Genomic DNA, 20,647 nt, shown 5'->3' on the forward strand with positions numbered 1-20,647 from the left:
GCAACGGGAGGCGGCCGTTCGTTGCTGCCTGCGGCGGTGATGTATGCGGTTCGGGAGCGGCAAGAGCACGTATCAGCTCTCGCGATGAGTTCCCGCGCTTCGGCAGCGTTCGTGAGGCAATGCGCGCCGGTGTTGTTCGGGCAGCTTCAGCAGGTTGCGGTGAGCCCGTGGCGTTAAAGGGAGTCGCGAGTCACAACATCGAGTCGACAGCCAAGAGACGGACTCGTGATGTGGGTTGTGGGTTGCTGTTCATTGCATATGTGTTTTTCCTTGCTTTAGTGATGCAGTTTAACGTTGTTGAAATAAATGCCAGCAGTTCCCGTGTGAGAGTGGGTTTGGCGGAGATCAATCAATGGGATTTGTATTATGATCAATGTGATGTGGTGGCTTTGGGAGCGGTGGTGGCGAATAAAAAGGTTGGGTTGGCCTTCCATTGTCCCGGGCCGCAGGTGAGCATTGCTTTGTCATGTGCTGGGATTTTATCAAAAGAACGTGCTGTATGGAAAAATGAGTTTGCAATGGTTCAAATGATGTTCGTAGTGATTTATAACGAGCCTATGATTGAAGTGTGGTTTAAATGGAATTGCTACCGTCTTACTGCCGTGTGTGGGTCTCGGAGATCGACTCGGAGCCAAGACTGGTGCGCTGGTCGACGTTACCCCCACCTCTGGTTGTGGGCGCAGCTCTCTGTGTTCGCTCAAGGCCGTTTAGACGGGCGTTGGCGTCTCAACTGATTGTGGTGCGTGGGTTGTTTTGGAGCATTGGATGTGTCCAGCCAGCGGCGCTGTTCCAGCGCCCCCCATCCAAGGTCAATCGAGGCTGGCGCTGGCGCACGGCTTCCAGACAGCGGGCTTCTGGCCTCGGAATGTTTATCTGCGTCAGGTCTGCCTGGGGGAGGTGGGCCGGAGGGCGTTTGATGGTGCCGGGGGAGGTTTGCTCGGAAGATCGCCACGGCCTCGCCGAGGAGCCATGTCAGCATGAGCCGCCTGGGGCGTTTCCGCTGTGTCGGGCTGCTGTGCTTTTCGCCTTGCTGCTTCGTGTCGGTAACGCGGCCAGAGTTTGGGAGGTGCTGTGTGCACCTCCGTCTTCGGAACCTGGCCGTGGCAGCTCCATTAGCTTCGCTTTCACGCATTATATGTGATGTGCTGTTATACTTCGCTTTTTTTCATTTTTTTGTGCCTTGTCTACTATTGTGCCGTCGTCCTTCGTGTTGTTTATGCTTATTATGATGATCATTTAATAATCATAGTTTTAGGAGAGGAGGAGTGTGGTGTAGCCTGCGGGCATGCAGGGCGGGGCATGATGATGGGAGGAGGGGTCGGCGTGGTCATCGGGTCTGCAAGGGATATAAGGTGTGCGCGCCGCCCTGAGGCGTTGTAGTAATGTGCTGGAGTCGCCCGGCTCGTGAGTGTGCTGAATACGTAATAAAGGAGAGCCGCGGGCAAAGTACGCCCGCGCTCGCGCTTGTGCAACACAGCCCGGCTCGACTGTTCCCCGCATCGTGTCTGCCTGCTAAGCATCTTCTATCAGTACACCACAAAGATGATATTCTGATGATTGGTTTTCTGAAAGATGGTTTTCAAGATGGTGTTCTGAAACTCAAGAATACTTTTTTTATTTTTATAATGTCGATCAGATAAAAACAATTTGATTGAGGTTCATTTATGTTTTATTGATGATTGTTTTTCAAACTTAAGACAATGACAAAAAGGGGTCGAGTAGAACTTCCTGTTCATTTATTATCTCTGAATGTTTGAAAGCCAAAATCTCCTAAATATCTGTGGATTTTAATGAAAATGGGCAATTTCTTTAAAAACATTTTTTCTTATTAATTCCTGCAGTTTTCGTTTGCAATTTTTTTATCACCACATGAAATCTCCTTTTGCATCATATTTTATCTTTAATATAAATAAAGCCAAATATTATTTGGATCAGAAAGATATACAGACTTGCATGGTAATTGAGCTGTCATAGGAATTGCACCCAAGATGATGTGAGGGAGTTCTTTTTTTTTCTTCTTTCTGTTTTTTTGTATATGTAGTGGAGGCTCTTGGAAGAGCTAGTACTCATACACTGAACGGATCAGGACGCAACAGGACAAAAATAAACAGCAGAGAGGGAGGGGGGACACCAACAGCAGGGCTGAAGGCCAGGACAGAGGGAGGCAGACAAGCAATGGGTGGGGGGAGGAAGGGGGGGGGGGCAGGAGAGGATGCTGGGGGTGGACAAGATGGATGCAGAAGGAAACTCGCAGGAGGGAAAACTGGAAATTTGGAAGGAGGAGGGATCCGGATGTGGGTGGAGGGGCGGGGTGGGGGAGGGGGGGGTGAACGAGGATATTAAAAATCGTGTTGTTGGATTGGCAATGGTCTGAGATGATGTGAACATCTGTTTTGAAGACCTGGAAGAAAGAATGAGATTGTCGAGAATGTGGAAATTGGTTCCACAGCCAGGAAAAAAGAGGAACAAATGAGTGGAGTTCCTGCAAAAAACTGAGGGGGGGGCAAGGTTGGGGGTACAAAACGCAAAAAGAGCGGATGGTGCAAGACCAGAAAGGAGACTGTAGAAGACAGACAGACCATCGACCTGTCTTTGATGGTGAAGTGATAGGCCAATAGACTCGGCTTCATTGCAGGAGATTACAATAATCTTGAAGGCCTTCGTTTCCATGATGTTGAGCTGAGCAAGTTGTAAAGCAGGGGAGCCAGTCCAGAGTGGAGAGCAGTACTCGGTTAAGCTGCAGATGCAGTCCTTGTTGGTGGTGAATATGAGTTCAGGTGTGCCAATAATGGACTTTGTACAATGGTGGATGATGCCCAGTCAGCAGCTGGCTCTGGAGGCCAAGTTTGGAATGTGGTTTGCCCAAGAAAGATCATGGTTGATTGTGAGACCCAGGAGTTTAAATGACTGAACTTCCTCAAGAGGATTGTGAAGAAAGTAGATGGGAGAGTTTGCCAGATAGTCCTTTTGGAGAGAGATAGTGAGTGTGTGAGATTTGTCAGGATTGAAAGATATATTCCAAGTGTTTGACCAGGTTGTGATTTTGTCAAGGTCTGAAGAGAGGGAAGAGACTGCAGCCTGTCTAATGGATGAGGGATGTCACGGCAGAGGGTGAAGTCATCAGCAAATAGATGGAGGATTTTTCAGCCAGCGATTATTGATGAAGATCAGGAAAGCACTGGTCCCAGAACACTGCCTTGGGGCACTCCAGCCTTGACAGGGAGAGGATATGAAAGGATGCCATTGAGAGCCACACATTGGCTATAAGAGTGGAGGAAATCAGTAAGCTATGTATGGACTTGTCCTTTGATGTCATAGGCAGAGAATTTGGAGGTTAAGGTAGGATACCAGACTGTATCAAAAGCACTAGATATGTCCAGAGAGAGGGCCCTGATGTCATGTCTGATATTGAGGTCCTCCATCCATTGTTGGGCGAGTCGAAGCAGCATGTCCAAGGTGGAGTGACAGAGCCTGAAACCAAATTGGTTATCTGAGATGAGGTTGTTGGAGAAAAGGAAGGAAAGATTTCATATCAACTGTGATGATGTTTTTTTTTTTTAATGTTGTCGTTCGATTTTTTTTTTTTTCTACCCCCCTCTTGTGTTTTGGATATTCAATTTTTTTTCTATTACTGATACTGCATCTTTTCTGGTGTTCTTTGAGTGGTGCATTTCTTTACTCACTGGTTAATAATTAATCATGCATGTGGGAGTTACCTGAAGATCATGGAAACACTTTTAGATACCCTGATTTGCATGACATTTACTGTTTTAGATGATCAAAAGGTTCTTGTGATGTTCTATAAGTTTCTATTCTCACAAATAAGCATTTTCATCCATTCTTTTGTAGTATCCTGAATATTTTCTTTGTCATGATGTTGTTCACCTGTTATAAAAAATACTTTTTGCGAACAGAAATTGTCGTTTTTTTCTTTTCTTCTCAAAACATCGTTTATTACAATGAGCAATTGTGGTACATGAGAATGAATAATTGTACCTTCTTGGTCCGGCATGATTCAGGTGCAGTTTCAGCATGAGGTGTACTCACCAGTGCTGTCAATGACTGACCAGGCAGTATCACGACAGGTATTTATAGTCCAGGATGTTGAAGTGCGGGACCGGCTGGCCTCATCACAGATCAACAAGTTCCTCTGCTTGTACACCAGCGAGCGAATGCCACGCAAGACATACGCCAACATGGTATGCATGTGTCCCTGTTTTCAGTTGAAATACTGTATATGGAGAAAAGTGGATGTCATCCACCACCCCACAAAGAGCATTATGGAAGTGGTCACATAAGTAAATAATATGCAATGAGTCTTTGACAAAGACATTTTAATTTCACAGTGATGGTGCTGAAGTTGACCTCGGAGCATGTGCACCAACTCGCTGTTGGTGTGCATTTCCTGTTAGTTTGTGGACTGTCAGTTTGTTTTACATAGATCGAGGCTCATGGAAGAGCTGAATGACTGTTTGAGCGAAAGGAGTTGTCATACAAGGGAGCACGGATATACATGGAAGGAACGAACACTGGCAGCATAAGTTGGGACATCCAGATGGGACAAGGGAACATGTGGGCTGAGTTGATGATGACCATGTAAGCACACAGGAAAAGCTGACATATAGGGTAAATTAATGTGGAACACTAGGTGCAGAGGAGAGAAGTCAGAATAAAAATAAGGAATAGAAATAGAGGATGAGATGGTGATGGCTTGCCATTTTAAAGGAATGGAGAGAAGAAGATGATTGGACAGACTCGGGAAGGTGACTCCAGAATTGAGAGAAGAGGGTGGAGGGGAGGGGGGGGAAGTGTGGAGATGAATAGTTAACTTAGCTTTGGTGAAGGTAATAAGGTATTGGTTGCTAACTGAACAACTGTGTCCTGAACAGGCTCGTGAAGTACTTAGAGGGGAACAATATGAGAAATTAGATTATTACTTCTTTTTTTAATGTCAAACCACCAAACTTGTTTGGAGATGGAGAGAAGCAGGTCTTACACCTTAGCCTGCTGTTTCGTTACTCCATTTAGCTTCAGGTCTTGGATTTCACCGTGACCAGGAGCGATGTAAGATGAGATATTGTGGCACCAGCGCACAGGGGACATCCGTACTCCATGACACTGCAGTTGAAGAGTTTGTCCACTTCGGAACTAATAGCGGCTGAGGAGTGACTTGGCTCTGTGGAAGATTCCAAGGCCATACCTGTCCTGAAGGCTTTGAGATGTTATCAAAGAAATGTTTTATGTTATATCAAAATAAATATATCTCAGTGCTGTGTTTGTGACTAATTTTTATTCGATGTCTGGTGGGATGTGATTGTATTTATAAACAAAGACCGCTGGAGTCGCATGCCAAAGGGAGCACAAACTTGGTAAATAAATTGCGCCAAGCTTAGAAAAGGTATTAGTTATACAGCGCCCAAAGTACCGCTGAGCTCAAAGCCTCCGATCGCACATACATGTGTCTCGGGGAGTAAAAGGAGGTAAATTATGTAGGAAAGCAAGTGGAGCTTCAGTCTCTTTCATTACATGAATTGGATTGAACGTCCTTTAATTCAGTAGGCATGTATGCTGCACAGGGTACGTGTGGAATTGTTATTGCTGCTTATTGATGTTGATATTTATATCGACAACGATATTGAAAGATACCCAATGAGATTGCTCTTTCCTCTTACTCGAGGTTCAGTGGACATCCATTGCCGAGTTTTAATACTGTGTACATTTAACTGGCATGACATGGGAGTCAGTAAAGGGTCAGCGACAGCGTGCAAAATCTTATGGTGTGATTATTACATCAAGGTTCCAATATCATCCCTATGTCGTTTATTTTCTCTTGGGCCTGAGTTGGTGTGAAACTTGCAATGGCATGGCAGTCATTGTGTTCAGGATATTTGCACCAATATGTTCATCTTGTTTGCCAGATAACAATCAAGGCATTGCACGTCAAACCAGAGTCGGGTCTTGCAACCCAAGAATGCCGTCTGCGAATCTCCCTCCTGCCCTTACGACTCAATATTGACCAGGTCTCGCCTGCTCCACAATTTTTCCTTCATGTTTGCAACTTTAGGTGATGCTTTTCCTAAAATCCTGACCTATTCACCTTTCGTCCCAGGATGCGCTGTTCTTTTTGAAAGATTTTGTCACGAGCGTTGCTGCTATAATGGAGTCTCTTGGCCCAGATGGTGTTTCAGATGGTGAGTTGTTTTGGGTGATTTTCTTTGATTTTTTTATTGATTTATTATTTTGTATTCGTTTTATTTTCCTCATCGTTTTGTTTCTGTATGGACTTATTTTTCTTTCTTATATTAATCCCACCTTGTGACTGGTCATGTTTACTTTTCATTTGTAATTAATGACTGCAATTCCAGACATGGTTTTATAAATGATCGCTGTTTTTTTTTTTCTACCATTGCTTACAATTTTCTAACTGAACCCTCCAATCGTTACACCATAGAAATGAAATATACATGCGTGTAATCCTTTCCCACTGGAGGCACTATGCGATTGATATTGTGCTTCAACACTCGATAATACTTGACATTGGCTGTCTCTGAGACTCAAAAGTCCAACTTCTTCTTTGACGGCTACATTATCCTACCTTTCTTGTGGGGTCGGCAATAGCTCACTAACTCTTCGCGAAGGGCTCCAAGGGATCTTTAACATCCACCAACTAATGCCGGCAGATGGGATGTCCGTTTAACATCCATCCGAGGGATGGCACACCCATTGATTAATCACCCCACCTGAGAATGGTGAATGTGTGTACCTCTAAGCCATCCTGTCAGCCGTACTCAAAAGTCCCACTCTGCTTTCTAATCTGGCAAAAAAAAAATTATGTGTGAATCACCTTTTCATTCATTCATTCGTGCTTTACAATGAAGGTTTGCTATTTCTAAATCACATGAATGAAGTTGTACTTTTGAACCTATTCATGAGTCTCCTTAATCAACCCAAGGAAAGAAATCTCCTCCAAGTGAAGAGGGCGCTAGCCCAGCTCGGCAGCCTCGACCAGCTTCAACACCTGGGCATCCTACCGCGATGACGACATCCACAGAGACAGTTGGCAGTCAAACAAGCTCTGCTTCTTCTTTGGCATCTTCCAGTGACCAACCAATTTTCTTTCGGTAAGATGCACAAAATTTGAACTGCTTCAGTGACCGTTTTGGACCATTCTATTCCACACATCTACAGGGTGTTCCTAAAAGACCTGGACAACTTTGGTTATTAATATGAGTATATTTAGTGCCACAAATGATACAATGATAAACTTTGTTTTATATGATACAGAAACTTAACATTTTCTTTATTTTCAGGTCTGTTGGTTTAATGTAAAAGAAAATGGTGACTCCAATGGAGAAACCTCAGTGCGTCGAATGGTTCATCAAGACTAGTACCACGCAAGTTCAGCGTAATTTCCATACAAGGTATGGAAGGAAACTGCCATCGTGGACCAGTATTGGAGAGTGGTACAAAATGTTTAAGGAGACTGGAAGTTGTCAGAAACAGAAAATTACCGGTTGACCAAGCACAAGTGCAGCATACGTTGAGCAGTGAGTGTGTGAATCATTTCAACAAGGTTCCAGAAAATCAATTTGACGCAAACCCATAGAACTGGGACTACCAACCACCACTGTACACAGGATTTTGCTTAAAAGACTGAAGTTTTATGCCTACAAGGTGCAGATTCTACGGGAACTCAAACCAAATGGCAGACCCAAATGCAAGGCGTTTGCCTTGGAAATACTCATTCGCATAGAGGATGATGAAGATTCCCTGAAAAAGGTCATGTTCACAGAAAAAGGTCATGTTCACAGAAGAAGCTTGCTTGCATGTATCGGAGAAGGTCAACCAGCACAATGTAAGGATTTGGGGCTCTGAGAATCCCCACATCGTCATTGAACACATATGCGACAGTCCAAAGGTCAATGTGTGTTGTGGCCTTCTCCATGACTGCTTGGTGGGTCCATTTTTCTTTGTGGAAGATACAGTAACCTCAACAATTGACATGCACATGTAGGAAGGATTCACCTTCCCACAGATTGAAGACTTGCAACCCAATATCATTTTTCGACAAGACTGCGCTCCCCCTCATTGGGCCTTCGTTGTTCGAGCCGTCCTGAATGAATAATTGCCATGTCACTGAATTGGCTGAGACGGACCAACCGTCTCACCTCCACAATCACCAGACATAACCCCCCGCGCCCTGATTTTTTTTTCAGGATTTGTTGAGGATGTTGTCTTCAACACCAAGTTGGCAAACTTGCAGGATCTTTGTTCTCGGATCACAGCTGCATGCGCACTGGTGGAGCGCAGAACATGCTGAGCCCGAACATGGCAAGAACTCCACCGCATTGATATCCTACGTGTGACAAACGAAGCTCACATTGAATGTATTGATGGTGTGCACAAAACTTTGAGTTTCTGTAGCACATAAACCAAAGAGGTATCGTTGTAGAATTTGTGGTTCTAAATATATTGGCAACCAAATTTGTCCAGGTCTTTTGGAACACCCTGCATATTGTCCTTGTGTGTGTGTGCTTCACTTACCTCTGGGTTTCTTTATTGGTTGCCTCAATGAAGCAAACTTGTATTGCTTCATAGTACCATGTGTGTTTCACTGTTTCAAGAGCTTTTTTTAATTTGGAGAAAGGGTGGGGTGGGGTAGGAAATTTTTTTATTATCCATATATAGAGTGTAGTCTCATAGAGGAGAGAGAACACAGAATGGATCAGGATGGAACAGAATGAAAAGAACAGTAGGAAGAGAGGAAGTGCAGGGTGGGGGTGGACACACTAATGTCAGGGTTGAGGGACAAAACAGAGTGAGAGTTGGAGTAATAAGGGATGTGGGAAAGAATGAGAGCAAGAGGTGAATGTTCCCAAATGTTCCCCAAATGTTGTTCCCCAAAGGTGAATTTTATTCTCATAGATTTGAAGTCTTTTCATCTTCTATTTTTGCTTTCTCCCACATTCCCTGTCCCAGCGAATTTCGATTTACTTCTGAGGTTCCCATCCAGCTTGATTACCACGGCAAGCATGTGATGATGGAGCAGGTTAGTTTTTCCAACATCTGATACTTTGCACCGTGTTCTCTCTTTTGCAACATGAAAGCTGTATGACCGGTACATCTTGTGCAACAACCAAAACCCTTAATATGCATGTTAATATATAATAACAACCAAAAAAAACCCCTTAAATTGTATGTACATCATCCCCGAAGTATGCACTATTCCCTGAATATATGCACTGTAATACTCAGATAACTTGATAAACGTGCACCCCAAACCTTTTGTGAGCTCTCAACACAACTTTCACATTAATTGAAGCATCAGTCGCAGTACTACTCAATTTAATGAAGTGGTTCATGTACAGGGTTGGTCACAAAAATGAACCTGATTTTTCATTGTTTGTTAGATCTGGTATTTCTAAAGAAGGCCATATAATATGTATGATACATAAAGGAACTCATAAAGTTGTGTTTATTTTTGGATTATAACAAATGTTCGAAATGCCCTCCTCTCAGTCCTGCACACGTACGGATATGTATGGAATAGTTTCTGACTACAGACTGAAGTGTTTCATGTGAGACTGGAAATAACCCTCGCTACAGTGCAGGAATGTTCATGGGGTTCTCTTTGAAGACATTTTCATCAACAAATCCCCACAGAGTAAAATCCAACGGTGAGAGGTCAGGATATCTTGGAGGGCAAGCCAGTGCATGGGCAAGCCAGCTATATGTGCAGTGCCTCCGTCTTGTTGAAACCAAGCACCAGGAACGTTTCTCACATGACTCCAGAAAAATGTGCTCAACAAAGTATGGACCGTAAATCCGATAACTACCGAGACCACAACACAATCACTATTGTTGGGGAGTGCAGAGAGTAACTCAACAAGGTGGACTGGTTTCTCCATGCCCCAAAACTGAAAATTCTGTTTGTTTACCATACCATTCCAGGTGGGGTTGACTCAGCCTGTCATCCTTCTGAGGTTGGCAAATGAGTACCAGTGTACTGGTAATAGAGGGCATTGCATCAGCGGCACAGCCGCTCCCTCAGAAAGTGATGCGACCAGCAGCCATGGACTGCACATGATACCTAGCTTAACCATACTATTGAAGTAAACATGACATTCGTTGCTGGAAATGATCTTCGATGATTCCTGCTCGATCAATAACCCGACTGAATCGCACACAAGTTTAATAATGTCGATTCTCGTCATATGAGGTTAACGACGGCATCAATTGAATTTCGTGAGGGAAAGCCTTCCAGATCAGACTTTAACACTCTAGTGATACAGCTTTGAGACAGTCCAATTTCATGTGAAATGCACCTTGTTGATTTTCCAAGGATATGCGCAGTCACTTCGCTGATTCTGTTTACAGTGTCTGGAGTTCAAATATTCCTCGGATGTCCAGAGTGTCCTGCATTATTGTTCTTCCACGGAGTCCGTCCATTATCCCCTTTTCAACCATGTGAGGTAATTTTCCGAATGAAGCCAGTAACTCAATCCTATGACCTCTAAATTCATTAAGTCTTCCCCTATAAGATAGCTGTTGTTGGGTTTGTTTCAACAATTAGTGCCCCCAATTTCTAATGGCACCTCAGAGTTTATTTGATCCCTCGGGCCTCACGAAACCACCATTTTGGTTTATTTTTCTCCATTTTTTTTCTGCTAATTTCTGCCAATGTATGAGCTGTATCTCAGATAGGACCTCACGAGAGCAGGCCCGAGCTGGTCCTATGCTTGGTAGCGAGTGCCCTGGAAGCAGTGGGGAAAGAGTGGCACCTGTATGTGTCGAAGAATTGCGTTGCTCAGCTGGTGGGTCGCCCAGGTAGCTCAGATGGCAGAGCACTGGTACGGTTTGCCAGAGGACCTGGGTTCGATTCCTGGTCTGGGCCCATAATTTTCCATATATTTATGATGTTCGTTCTATCCTGTTTCATTTCTTATTTTCATGATGTTGAGTTTTATGGATAGATTGTAGATGGGACACATTTTGTTAATTTACACTCTATCCTAAATGTTGTCAAGGTAATATGGCAGTCCGTAAAAAATATGGCCATCATTGGATCGCGGGCGCCAGGGAGCCTTCCCTTTGGCACTCGCTTTGTGAGCTCAGATATCTAGTTGTCATTTGTCTTTCTATTGTTTTGACTCACAGGGCACCTTTGCGGGTATTTTAATTGCATTGGCCCTGCTGAGTTGATGTGGACTGAAACTTAAACAACTCTGCTATCGCCATGGTATGTGTGGCATTTTCCTGTTGTTTATGCTTGTGTTCGACAGGACACAATAATCTACAGTAGAACATTAGTATAATTGTTCTTGGCAAAGTATTTTGAATACAATCAGTATCCATTTGTGAATAGCAGGCCCAGAGGTGATATCCAAAGATTATCGGGAAGAAGATTCATAGAATCACTGCAGCCACGTTGCTGTATCTTTTCCCGACTGTTAAAAATGCTTTTGTCATACACAGACTGCTTGGAGTGGATCGTCAGCTTGCTTATGCTGACAATGAATGGGTAAATGACATCCGAAAGAACCAGCTACCTGGCATCTTGGGTGGTGTTGGACCCATGCACTCATTGGTTCAGCTTGGTATGTAGTGGCATTGAGACACTTGTTTTGTAAACATTTTTAAGGTTGAGACTCGAATCCTCAGAGTTCTTTTTCAAACAACCGAGGTGATATTAGATGCGATAAAAATTTGACCTTCCGTCATCTATACACAAAACATGGTAAGCGAAGTTTATCGATATTTTCCAGGTCTTCGAAGGAGTGTATTGGTATCCCATTAACGATTGGCCAATAATTATTCCCAGGTATGCCCCATAAGATTTTAAAAGTTCTTGAAACCTTCACGATTGGCTGACCTGGCAGGAATTTTCAAAGTGCTGTTTTCTTTGTCTCGGCGTTTTCTTCATAAATGTTGTTTTAATCCGTGATACAACTTTCTCAATGATGTTTTGTTTTCTGCTTTACTATGAGGCCACGTGAGCCTCCTGACAGGAGGTCACGCCTGTGCAGGTACATCCCTCTGGTGGGCATTGCACACCCATTTGCTAGCACTAGTTGGCAGTTATTAAAAGATCCTACTGTGTTTTTCAATGGAGTAGATAAGGTATCGCCAACACCCTGGTCAAATTCCAAATTGACATAATCTAAGGGGTCACCTCATGAGCAGTATCACACCTCCCACAAATGATGCTTCCTGAGGGTTGAACTCATGACGTCCGGAATAATATGAACACTATGAATATGAATAATATGAAATACTGAACAATATGAATGAGGAAACGAGTTGCAATGTAATGACCAGACCACAGAATAATTGTATACCTTATGGATTTTGAAATGGCCAAGGTTTTCTATATATGCAATTGGATCTTGTTCCCATTTCACCAAGAAGACATTGTTCCCATTTTCAGTCGTGGATTGTTCACATGGCCCGCATATTCTAATTTACTTGCAGAGTTCCCGCCCTGCGAGGTAATCTTGTTCTAAGCATGCAGCACGTTCTTCTGACGCATATCTTGTGTATAGGCATAAAGAAAAAAACCCCTGGGTTACGTGCATGAAGCAAAAACATACCCACTGCTTATAATTATAAACGCCTCACTGCACTGGGAAACATTGGGACAGGAATACTGTACTGTATTGTAAACGGTGAAAGACTGTTCATTCCAAGTGCCCAGCATGGAAGGCAGCACTACAAGATACACATTTACATAAAGAATTTGTATCCCTCCTCTCCCCCGCCTCAAGACAACCAGCAAGAATAAGAGCACCGCTATACATTAATTGGGATCACATAGCAAGTGCAGATGTAATCAGCCCAAAACAGTAGGAGGAGCAGCGTGACAAACACACACACACACACACAAACACCAGTCCGTGAATGATATTATATACTAGTAAATACCACCCGTCACTTCACTGATGGGAATATTGAGAGTGGGGGAGGGGGGGGAGAGGAGTAAGGGAACAAGGAGGGAGAGTGAGGAGGGGTGGGTGAAGGGAAGGCAGCAAGAGGTGAAAGGAAGGCAAGGCAGACGTGCAGTGGAGCATTAATTATGATTTATACTATCCCATCAAAATGATTTTGCATAGAATAACAATGAAGATGGAAACAAAATAATATCTGAAATCCTTTTTCGACCAGTCATACGATAAACACCGCCTAGAGACAAACACCACCCTGCCCGGACACGTCCAGACATAAACACCACCTGGACACGTCCGGACATAAACACTGCACCACAGGACACGTTCGGAGCCAAACACTTCTCGGATATGTCTGGAGACAAACTCCCATCCGGATATGAACACCGCCGGTTGCATCCAGAGACAAACACTGCTCAGACACGTCTTGAGACACAATCCCGTCCGGAGACACACTCCCCTCTGGACATAAACACCGCCCGGACATGTCGGGAGCCAAGCTGTCCGGAGACGAACACCGCCCGGACAGGTATGCACTGTATAAAATCCAAAAACCTTCAGTAACTTTCACCAAAATACATTGCAATTTATAGACGTTTCAGAGAGATGTTCACAAACATTAATCTTCATAAACAGCTGCTTGTGACAGGTGGCAAAAATTTGGCTCGGTAATTTAGAAAACTCGTTAATATGACAAACAGCTCGGAAATTGGGTGTTATCAAATTTATTTTGCTTTGAAACTCACAAAGAGAAACATTCAATCTTTGTAAAACAAATTTGATAACCAAATGCTTTAGAAACAGTCGCATGGACAAAGGAAAACCTGATAGAACCTCCATTAAATACAATTAAACTTTGCCACCACAGCACCCGTAATATGCATGACATGTCCCCATACCCGCGGAGGGTCCCTACAGATCCAATTCTACCCATATGTACCACGTCCGTGTGCGCTGTATACGTACCTCTACCTTGTAGTAACTGTCAACTGTACATCCCAATCGGGACACGGACTCTACCACTATCGACTGTAGGGCGTTCGCTAAGTGGCTTAAGCACTCAAGCAAGCGCTCCAATGGAACTCCTGGCTTTCCAAGTGATTACCAATTACCATCGATAAAATTATGCACCCGGAAACACCCAAGTAATGTACTAATTGGACAAATGAACACTTTTTTCAGTGTCGGAATTGCTGCTCATTTCAAATCTGGAGCTTACATTTTGTAATTCTTCTTTGTTTAAGAGATTCTTGAGGTTATGACATGGGCGGAAATGAAATAAAGCCACGAATGCTGGTGTCTCCAGGCGTTTATAAGCATTGCAATGTGCCCAGCGATTCGTAGCTATGATGAACAGGCATTCGATAATGAGTGACGAAAGTAAAGTGAAAAAAAACTATCGTTAAAAAATCATTGTGGCCCGTTCCAAGTCAAAGCATGGTTGAGCAGGCCAAAAAACATGGCGGCTTCAGACCCCAGCAAGGTAACCCAGGAAACGTCTTAAGACCCCAGAGAGTGAGGTGGCCGAGGATCGCCTGATGAAGGATATAATTAAATAAGACCGTTAATTATCTTCAAAAGGGGTGTTTTAATTAACCAAAACTCCCATTTTTCACTCGTGCACTTCCTTGGAGTTTCCTTAGTAGGCATGCAAAGTTTCAAGCTGCTAGGTTTTATGGTTTTGGAGTTATGGAGGACACATACATACACACACACATCTTGTTTTTTCACACACAACTGTTCCTCACAATTGTATCACACACACAAAAAATAAAATGAGATGATAAAAATTTTAAAAACACATACACACACAAACACTCAAAAAAACACTCATATGAACACTCAAACACTTTCTCGACCACATGGATCATCAGCTAGGCACCGGTCTTCCTTGAGGTTTCAATCCTTTCAGCCCAGAACCTGTCAAAACAGCGGATCCACAACCTTTGTCATGGATCCACATCAGTAGATCCACAACCTCAGTTGCATGCAGGCAGTCAGCCAATACACAAGAATCAAATAAATACATAAGAAACGTATAATATCTCAGAAACATATAAATATCGAAGAAACAGTCCAGTGGGTTTTTCCACCAAAAGATGATGACAAATCCAAATTGGTGGGAGAAGCCTCACCAAATGACACACAAAAACATGCACACACGCACACACGCACACACACATTGATATTGATATTTAATCATATAGATTATGATTCGTATGCAGCCTGTGGCCGCTTGGTTGCATCAGTTTCTGGGGGCCCAGCTTTGTCGCTGATGCAATTCCCCTGTTACCATTAAGCTGGTACTCGTTTTGTCAACCTCGGAAGGATGACAGGTTGAATCAACCCGACTGGTGTTATTTCAACAGTACGACAGGGGCTTGAACTCAAGACCCTAAGATCTTAAGCCAGCCACCTTAACCCTGAAACCAACACTAGGCTTCCACGTATTGTGATTTGATGCTAAAATTTACTCCACCACCTTGCAAGGTTAACCGTGCATATTGTTCATTGACAACAACAACAACAGCAACAGCAGTAAATTCCTCTCTGCCCATAAAACTTTGACATATCTCCTGTTTGGCCAAAGCTTTCATAAACAGAGATGGTGCTCTGCCAGTGTGTTATCAAATTGCAGAGACCAAGTTCCAATGTGTATTCTGTATTGGAATTGGAGGAGGAAAGGATATGTATCAGTGTATATGTTGTGTGCTGGGGAACTGTAGTGTGAGGTTTGGGGAGAAAAGAGAGAGGTCTAAAATGAGTGTAACTTCGCTTCTAACATATTTGTATGTACACTCTACGCTATTAAAAAAAAAAACGAACATGGACCACTGATGACGTAATTTTTAAGGATTTTTGTAGCATTCATTCCAAGTACCTTTTTTGGCACAAGGGATATGCAGAACACTTGATTGCAAGTTTTCACGTAACGTAAATGCCTCATGCAATAATCGTTCAGCACATGTAGCTCATGCACCGTTAGGTTTTTAAAGGTGACACGTGACATTCTGAGCCAATGAGAGTTTTTCTGCGACACCAGCGTGTGGCTCATGCAAGAAACACACAGATTACATTCTTTAACAAGCCATGACAATTTCACCTCTGTCAGAAGAAACATTAGGGGTATGAAATTGTTGGATACCTTCAAGCAGGTCTTCCATTAGCCATGTTGCAAGGCTCTTTAACATGAGAGGAACTGTTTATGACGTCAGAAAACGTTTTGAAGCCACAAGATTAACAAGAGATATGCCAAGAAGTTGACCTCCCAGTTCAAAGACTCCCGATCAGGAGTGATACATTCACGTGACCAATCTATGCAATCGGTTTCATAAACACTCTCCCAGAACCTCATGGTAGAAGGGTCAACACTGTCTTGTGTTGTGACACATCCAAGCATGCTTGCAGTGGTCAAATTAGGCGTGTTTGACGGACACTGAGGCAATGTGGAAGTGTTATATTCAGTGATTAATCCAGGTTTTGCCTTGATGGCTAGGCACTGGTCGACAGAAGATGCAATGAGAGACATCCCCAGTCTGTGTCCAGGAAGCTGCAAATTTTGAACATGGAATTGTCATGATGTGGGGTGGTATTGCTGAAACCTTTCACACCAACCTAATCCATATCCATGGCAATCTGATGACAAATCAATACATTCGTGACATCCTATATCAATGTGTGTTGCCAACCTTTGAACAATATAGTCCAGGAATCATCTTTATGCACGATGATGATCCTGCTCACAGAGACTATTCGAACAAGGAACGTTCTTGTTAATGCCATGACACCCTGGCCTGCCATCTCACCAGGATTTAAAATACAATTGAACATATCTGGGATATCATTAATCATCACATTCGAACCTTGCCAAGTCAGCCAAAGACCCTTTCGCTGGAACAGGAGCTCATTCAGGCATGGAATGCCATTCCACATGCCAGATTAGAGTGCGAATAAAGTCAATGCGACGATGGTGAAATCGTACGACCAACCTATGCAATTGGTTTCAAACTGCCCAGAGGACCATAAAACACACTCCTTGGAACTTGTAGGATAAGTGCCAATACTGTCTTGAGACATCTCCTTGATGCAGGAATCCATGATCGCCGTCCTGTTTCGATTGCTGCCAGAGGTGGGCATTCCCGGTATTGAGACTGTTACTTCCACGTTGGATCCCTATTTAAATACATTTGCCACAATGCAGCATTATGTGATGAGATCACAATGAAATGAATTATTCAGCATTTATCTCTGTCAGAGGTTTACACTTTATCTTTGTCCCATGATATCACATAAGTAAATCGCATGAACAATCACGTGTTAGTTCTTTTTTTAATGGTGAAGAGTGCATATGTAATAATTCAGTGACACAAGTGTAGAAATTTATTTTTCACCAATGCTACATTAACACAAGTGTAATACCAAGTTCAATTGTGGTACTTTTGTGTGTACACTCGAGCAGTGCAGGGCATGAAAGACCTTGTGTGGCTCCCCATTGAGCAGTACCGCCGTGATGGCCGGGTCGTGCGAGGATTCCAGCGCGGGGCCGCCTCCTTTGGCACATCCACCGCCATGGCAGCTCTTGAGCTCGCGAATCGTCTTGTGCGGGCTGTGCAGGTTCTATATAAACTCCTTGCTTTGGTATTTCCTCACACATTCACATTTATGCAGCAAAAGAAGCGACTTTACATCAACTTGGTTTTCTCAGTGTGAAAGCAAACGAAAAAGCAGATGTTTAGTTATTTATTTATTTACTTACTTTTTCCTGAAGATAAATTATTAGTTTGAAATTTAAAGCAAGAATTAAGATCTAATAACATGTTTCTGCATGTGCGTGGACATGCGCAGGCGTCTGCGGAGACGGCGTACGACGTGTTGTCTCCAGGGCCGAGCATTGCTCGACTAACAATTTCAGCTTCCGCACGTTCACCACACCGTCTGTCGCAGCAACCAGCAGATCTACGAGAAGGAGTGGCAAAGGCATATGATGTTGTCAGGGAGGTGAGGCTGGTGCACATCATTTGAGTTGTACTCGGTACTCGTACACTTCCACGGTGACTGAAGAATAAGCTGATTTTTATTTCTTTTTCATTTGTATTTTTTAATCGTAAAATGCTTCATTTTCATTTTGGAACAAATGTTTGCAAAAGGATGACTCGCGCACACACACACACACACACACACACACACACACACACACACACACACACACACACACACACACACACACACACACACACACACACACACACACACACACACACACACACACACACACACACACACACACACATACACATACACATACACATACACATACACATACACATACACATACACATACACATACACATACACATACACATACACATACACATACACATACACATACACATACACACCATGATTTTCATAATCTCAGAACTGTTGTCTTTGCAGGGATTTACGGACACGGCACAGAAATTGTACCGTGTAGCGACGCGTGAACATGAGCAGAAAGGGATGACAGGTGCTGTGGGGGAAGTACTACGACAGATACCTCCAACTGTCGTGAAGCCAATAATAATGGCCACGGAAGCCACAGCAAATGTCCTGGGAGGGATGCGCAATCAGATACAGCCAGATGCTCGGCGTGAGGACTCTCAGAAGTGGCGACTGGGAGAGGACTAGATACACCAAGACAGGTGGATGTGCACAGGTAGAACAGTTGGATTCTTACCAGAGACACCTTGAAAAAAAAAACAAAGCCTCTGCAGTTTTTGTGATCTCGTAGTGTATAAACACACACACACACCCACATGCACACATTATTAGTTAACTTTCACATTTAGAAAGCATGTGTTGTAATACGAATGGCTTTTTGGCACTTCAACCTCACAGAGAAAGGACTAATTTTAATTGATGGACAAAACGACACAAGGATTGAATATAAATGTAGTGCTGTCAGGGTTTAATGAGGCAATTGCACAAAGGAAGATCCTGACTTTGCAAAAAAAAAGAAAACAATACTCATCATTGTTGGAAGTTTTACTCTGTGGACAAGTTTGCTCAATGTCTTTGTTAAGCTAGTGAATTAAGAGCACACCACCTGCAGATGAGCAAAGTGGCATATTTTGCATGCCAAACCATGAAAAATGTCTGTGATACGCAGACCTTCATCGATACACTTCCACTTGGATTTTCCCCACTGCCAAGCTTGAAAAAAGACCTTGAATGTCATATTTTGCTTGTTCTGCCTCGAGACTTTGTTGTACAGTTTATTTTTCTTTTCTTTATTTTTTTTTTGCCATCACGACTGGCTGATTTTGTTTGTGATTGTACACTCTTTGACGATGGTTTTTATTTTTCGTTTGGGTGGAAAGTTCATGTGTAAACATTATTTTGATGATATTTACATAAAATCATCGGGTTACTGACATATTACGAACATCACTTCTCGCTCGTGGAGCTTTTGTTGAAAGAGAGAGCGCAAGAGAACACCGCTGCTATCTGTGGTTCGTCGTTTTTATAAACCGCAAGGCATACATCTCTCGCTTATGATAAATCTTGCGTAATTATCATCATCATTGTTGTTTAAGAAATGTGTAAAAACTGGTGTTTTAAAATGGATGAATGTTCATATAAGACAGTGAATATACAGGACATGCTGTTGCTTGTTGCTGTTGTGGTTATTAGCATAAGTAGTTTTTCAGGTTAGAGGAGCCATGAGATAAATAAATTGTCTTAGCAAAGTAGCTTGTTTAGCTTTTTGCAAATACTGGGTAAAATTAAAAACAAGAGCCCGTTTAAGATCAATGAGTTATGTTTATGAAGCCAACTGGCTATGCTAATAGTACTTCTTGTTCCTTTAATTGCCCATCTGTGCCTCCTTAACCTGAGTCAGTACATCTTACGAGATTGGCTCAGCTATAACTGTTAGCTTTCAAAGTGTTATATTCTCAACAAAAGAAAAGCAAGAAAATGATTTATGACGCATCATTGTGGATTCGCAACTTGTGTATATGTAAGTAAAAAATATTTATTAAATAAGTCAAACAACTGCTGGTACAGTCTTCTGAATCATTCGAACTGGAACCACTGTTTGTTGCACATTGGTGTGGATTTGGGGATTGAGAAGATTCCCTTTTGCATATCAATAAAAGAATACTGAATATTCTTATGATTATAGTCAGCACTTTACATGACTTGGGTGTGGTGTAAAATTTGGACTGCTGCATTGATTATTGCTCATGTATTAATCGAAGTTTTTTTTTTCTTTATTTTTTTGTATATACATGATCGAGGCTCATGAGAAATGGAAAGGGGGCAACACCAACAGCAGACACAGCAGAGGTGAGAGTGAGATCAAAGGAGGATACATTGGGGTGAGCAAGCTGCACACAAGCTGAATAAGAAACAGCAAGAAGAGGAAGGGGAAGTGGGGATGAACAGAAAAGAAACAAACCAACGGACAACTAACAAATGAAAAGAGGTGAGGGAGAGAATGGGAAGGATAATCATAATAGCCTGGAAAAGGGAATGCTTGGGAGAGGGGGTGGGGAGGGCAATTTGGTGTAGAAGAAATCATGATTATGGATGGGGGATAGGTTGTGGTGAAATCATGATTATGGATAGGTTGTGGTGAACAGTGGTCTTGTTGAAGCCCTGGAGGGAAGAATGTGACTGAACGGACTGGGGAAGTTGGTTCCACTGGTAAGAGAAAAGGAACA

At 43.0% G+C, this 20,647-nt stretch overlaps 2 protein-coding genes across 2 annotated transcripts in view; both read left to right on the forward strand.

The window, feature by feature from the left end:
• The window catches only part of LOC147020027 (autophagy-related protein 2 homolog B-like), a 150,001-nt gene extending 138,733 nt beyond the window's left edge, over window positions 1-11,268 (forward strand). Inside the window, exons 33-38 of the mRNA XM_085894969.1 lie at window positions 4,020-4,199; window positions 5,919-6,020; window positions 6,110-6,191; window positions 6,953-7,121; window positions 8,980-9,049; window positions 11,158-11,268. Of these exons, the coding sequence (XP_085751095.1) occupies window positions 4,020-4,199; window positions 5,919-6,020; window positions 6,110-6,191; window positions 6,953-7,121; window positions 8,980-9,049; window positions 11,158-11,202 (648 nt within the window). The 3' untranslated portion in view covers window positions 11,203-11,268. The remainder of the gene's footprint in view (window positions 1-4,019; window positions 4,200-5,918; window positions 6,021-6,109; window positions 6,192-6,952; window positions 7,122-8,979; window positions 9,050-11,157) is intronic.
• On the forward strand, window positions 11,237-20,105 carry LOC147020028 (autophagy-related protein 2 homolog B-like). The gene is made up of 5 exons (XM_085893774.1): window positions 11,237-11,248; window positions 11,390-11,597; window positions 17,401-17,555; window positions 17,787-17,939; window positions 18,378-20,105. The coding sequence occupies exons 1-5, from the start codon at window positions 11,237-11,239 to the stop codon at window positions 18,606-18,608; spliced, it is 759 nt and encodes a 252-aa protein (XP_085749900.1). The 3' UTR covers window positions 18,609-20,105.
• Window positions 20,106-20,647: the final 542 nt, after the last annotated feature.

This window comes from Eptatretus burgeri, chromosome 9 (assembly GCF_056783735.1).
Source record: "Eptatretus burgeri isolate ZD-2024b chromosome 9, Ebu_testis_v1, whole genome shotgun sequence".
Lineage (NCBI taxonomy): Eukaryota > Metazoa > Chordata > Myxini > Myxiniformes > Myxinidae > Eptatretus > Eptatretus burgeri.

Bases quoted from the DNA above. Each gene is read 5' to 3' on its own strand.
- LOC147020028 (XM_085893774.1), top strand. The intron at 17,556-17,786 runs GTTCTATATAAA...GGACATGCGCAG, and splicing joins GTCTTGTGCGGGCTGTGCAG to GCGTCTGCGGAGACGGCGTA. The intron at 17,940-18,377 runs GTGAGGCTGGTG...TTGTCTTTGCAG, and splicing joins CATATGATGTTGTCAGGGAG to GGATTTACGGACACGGCACA.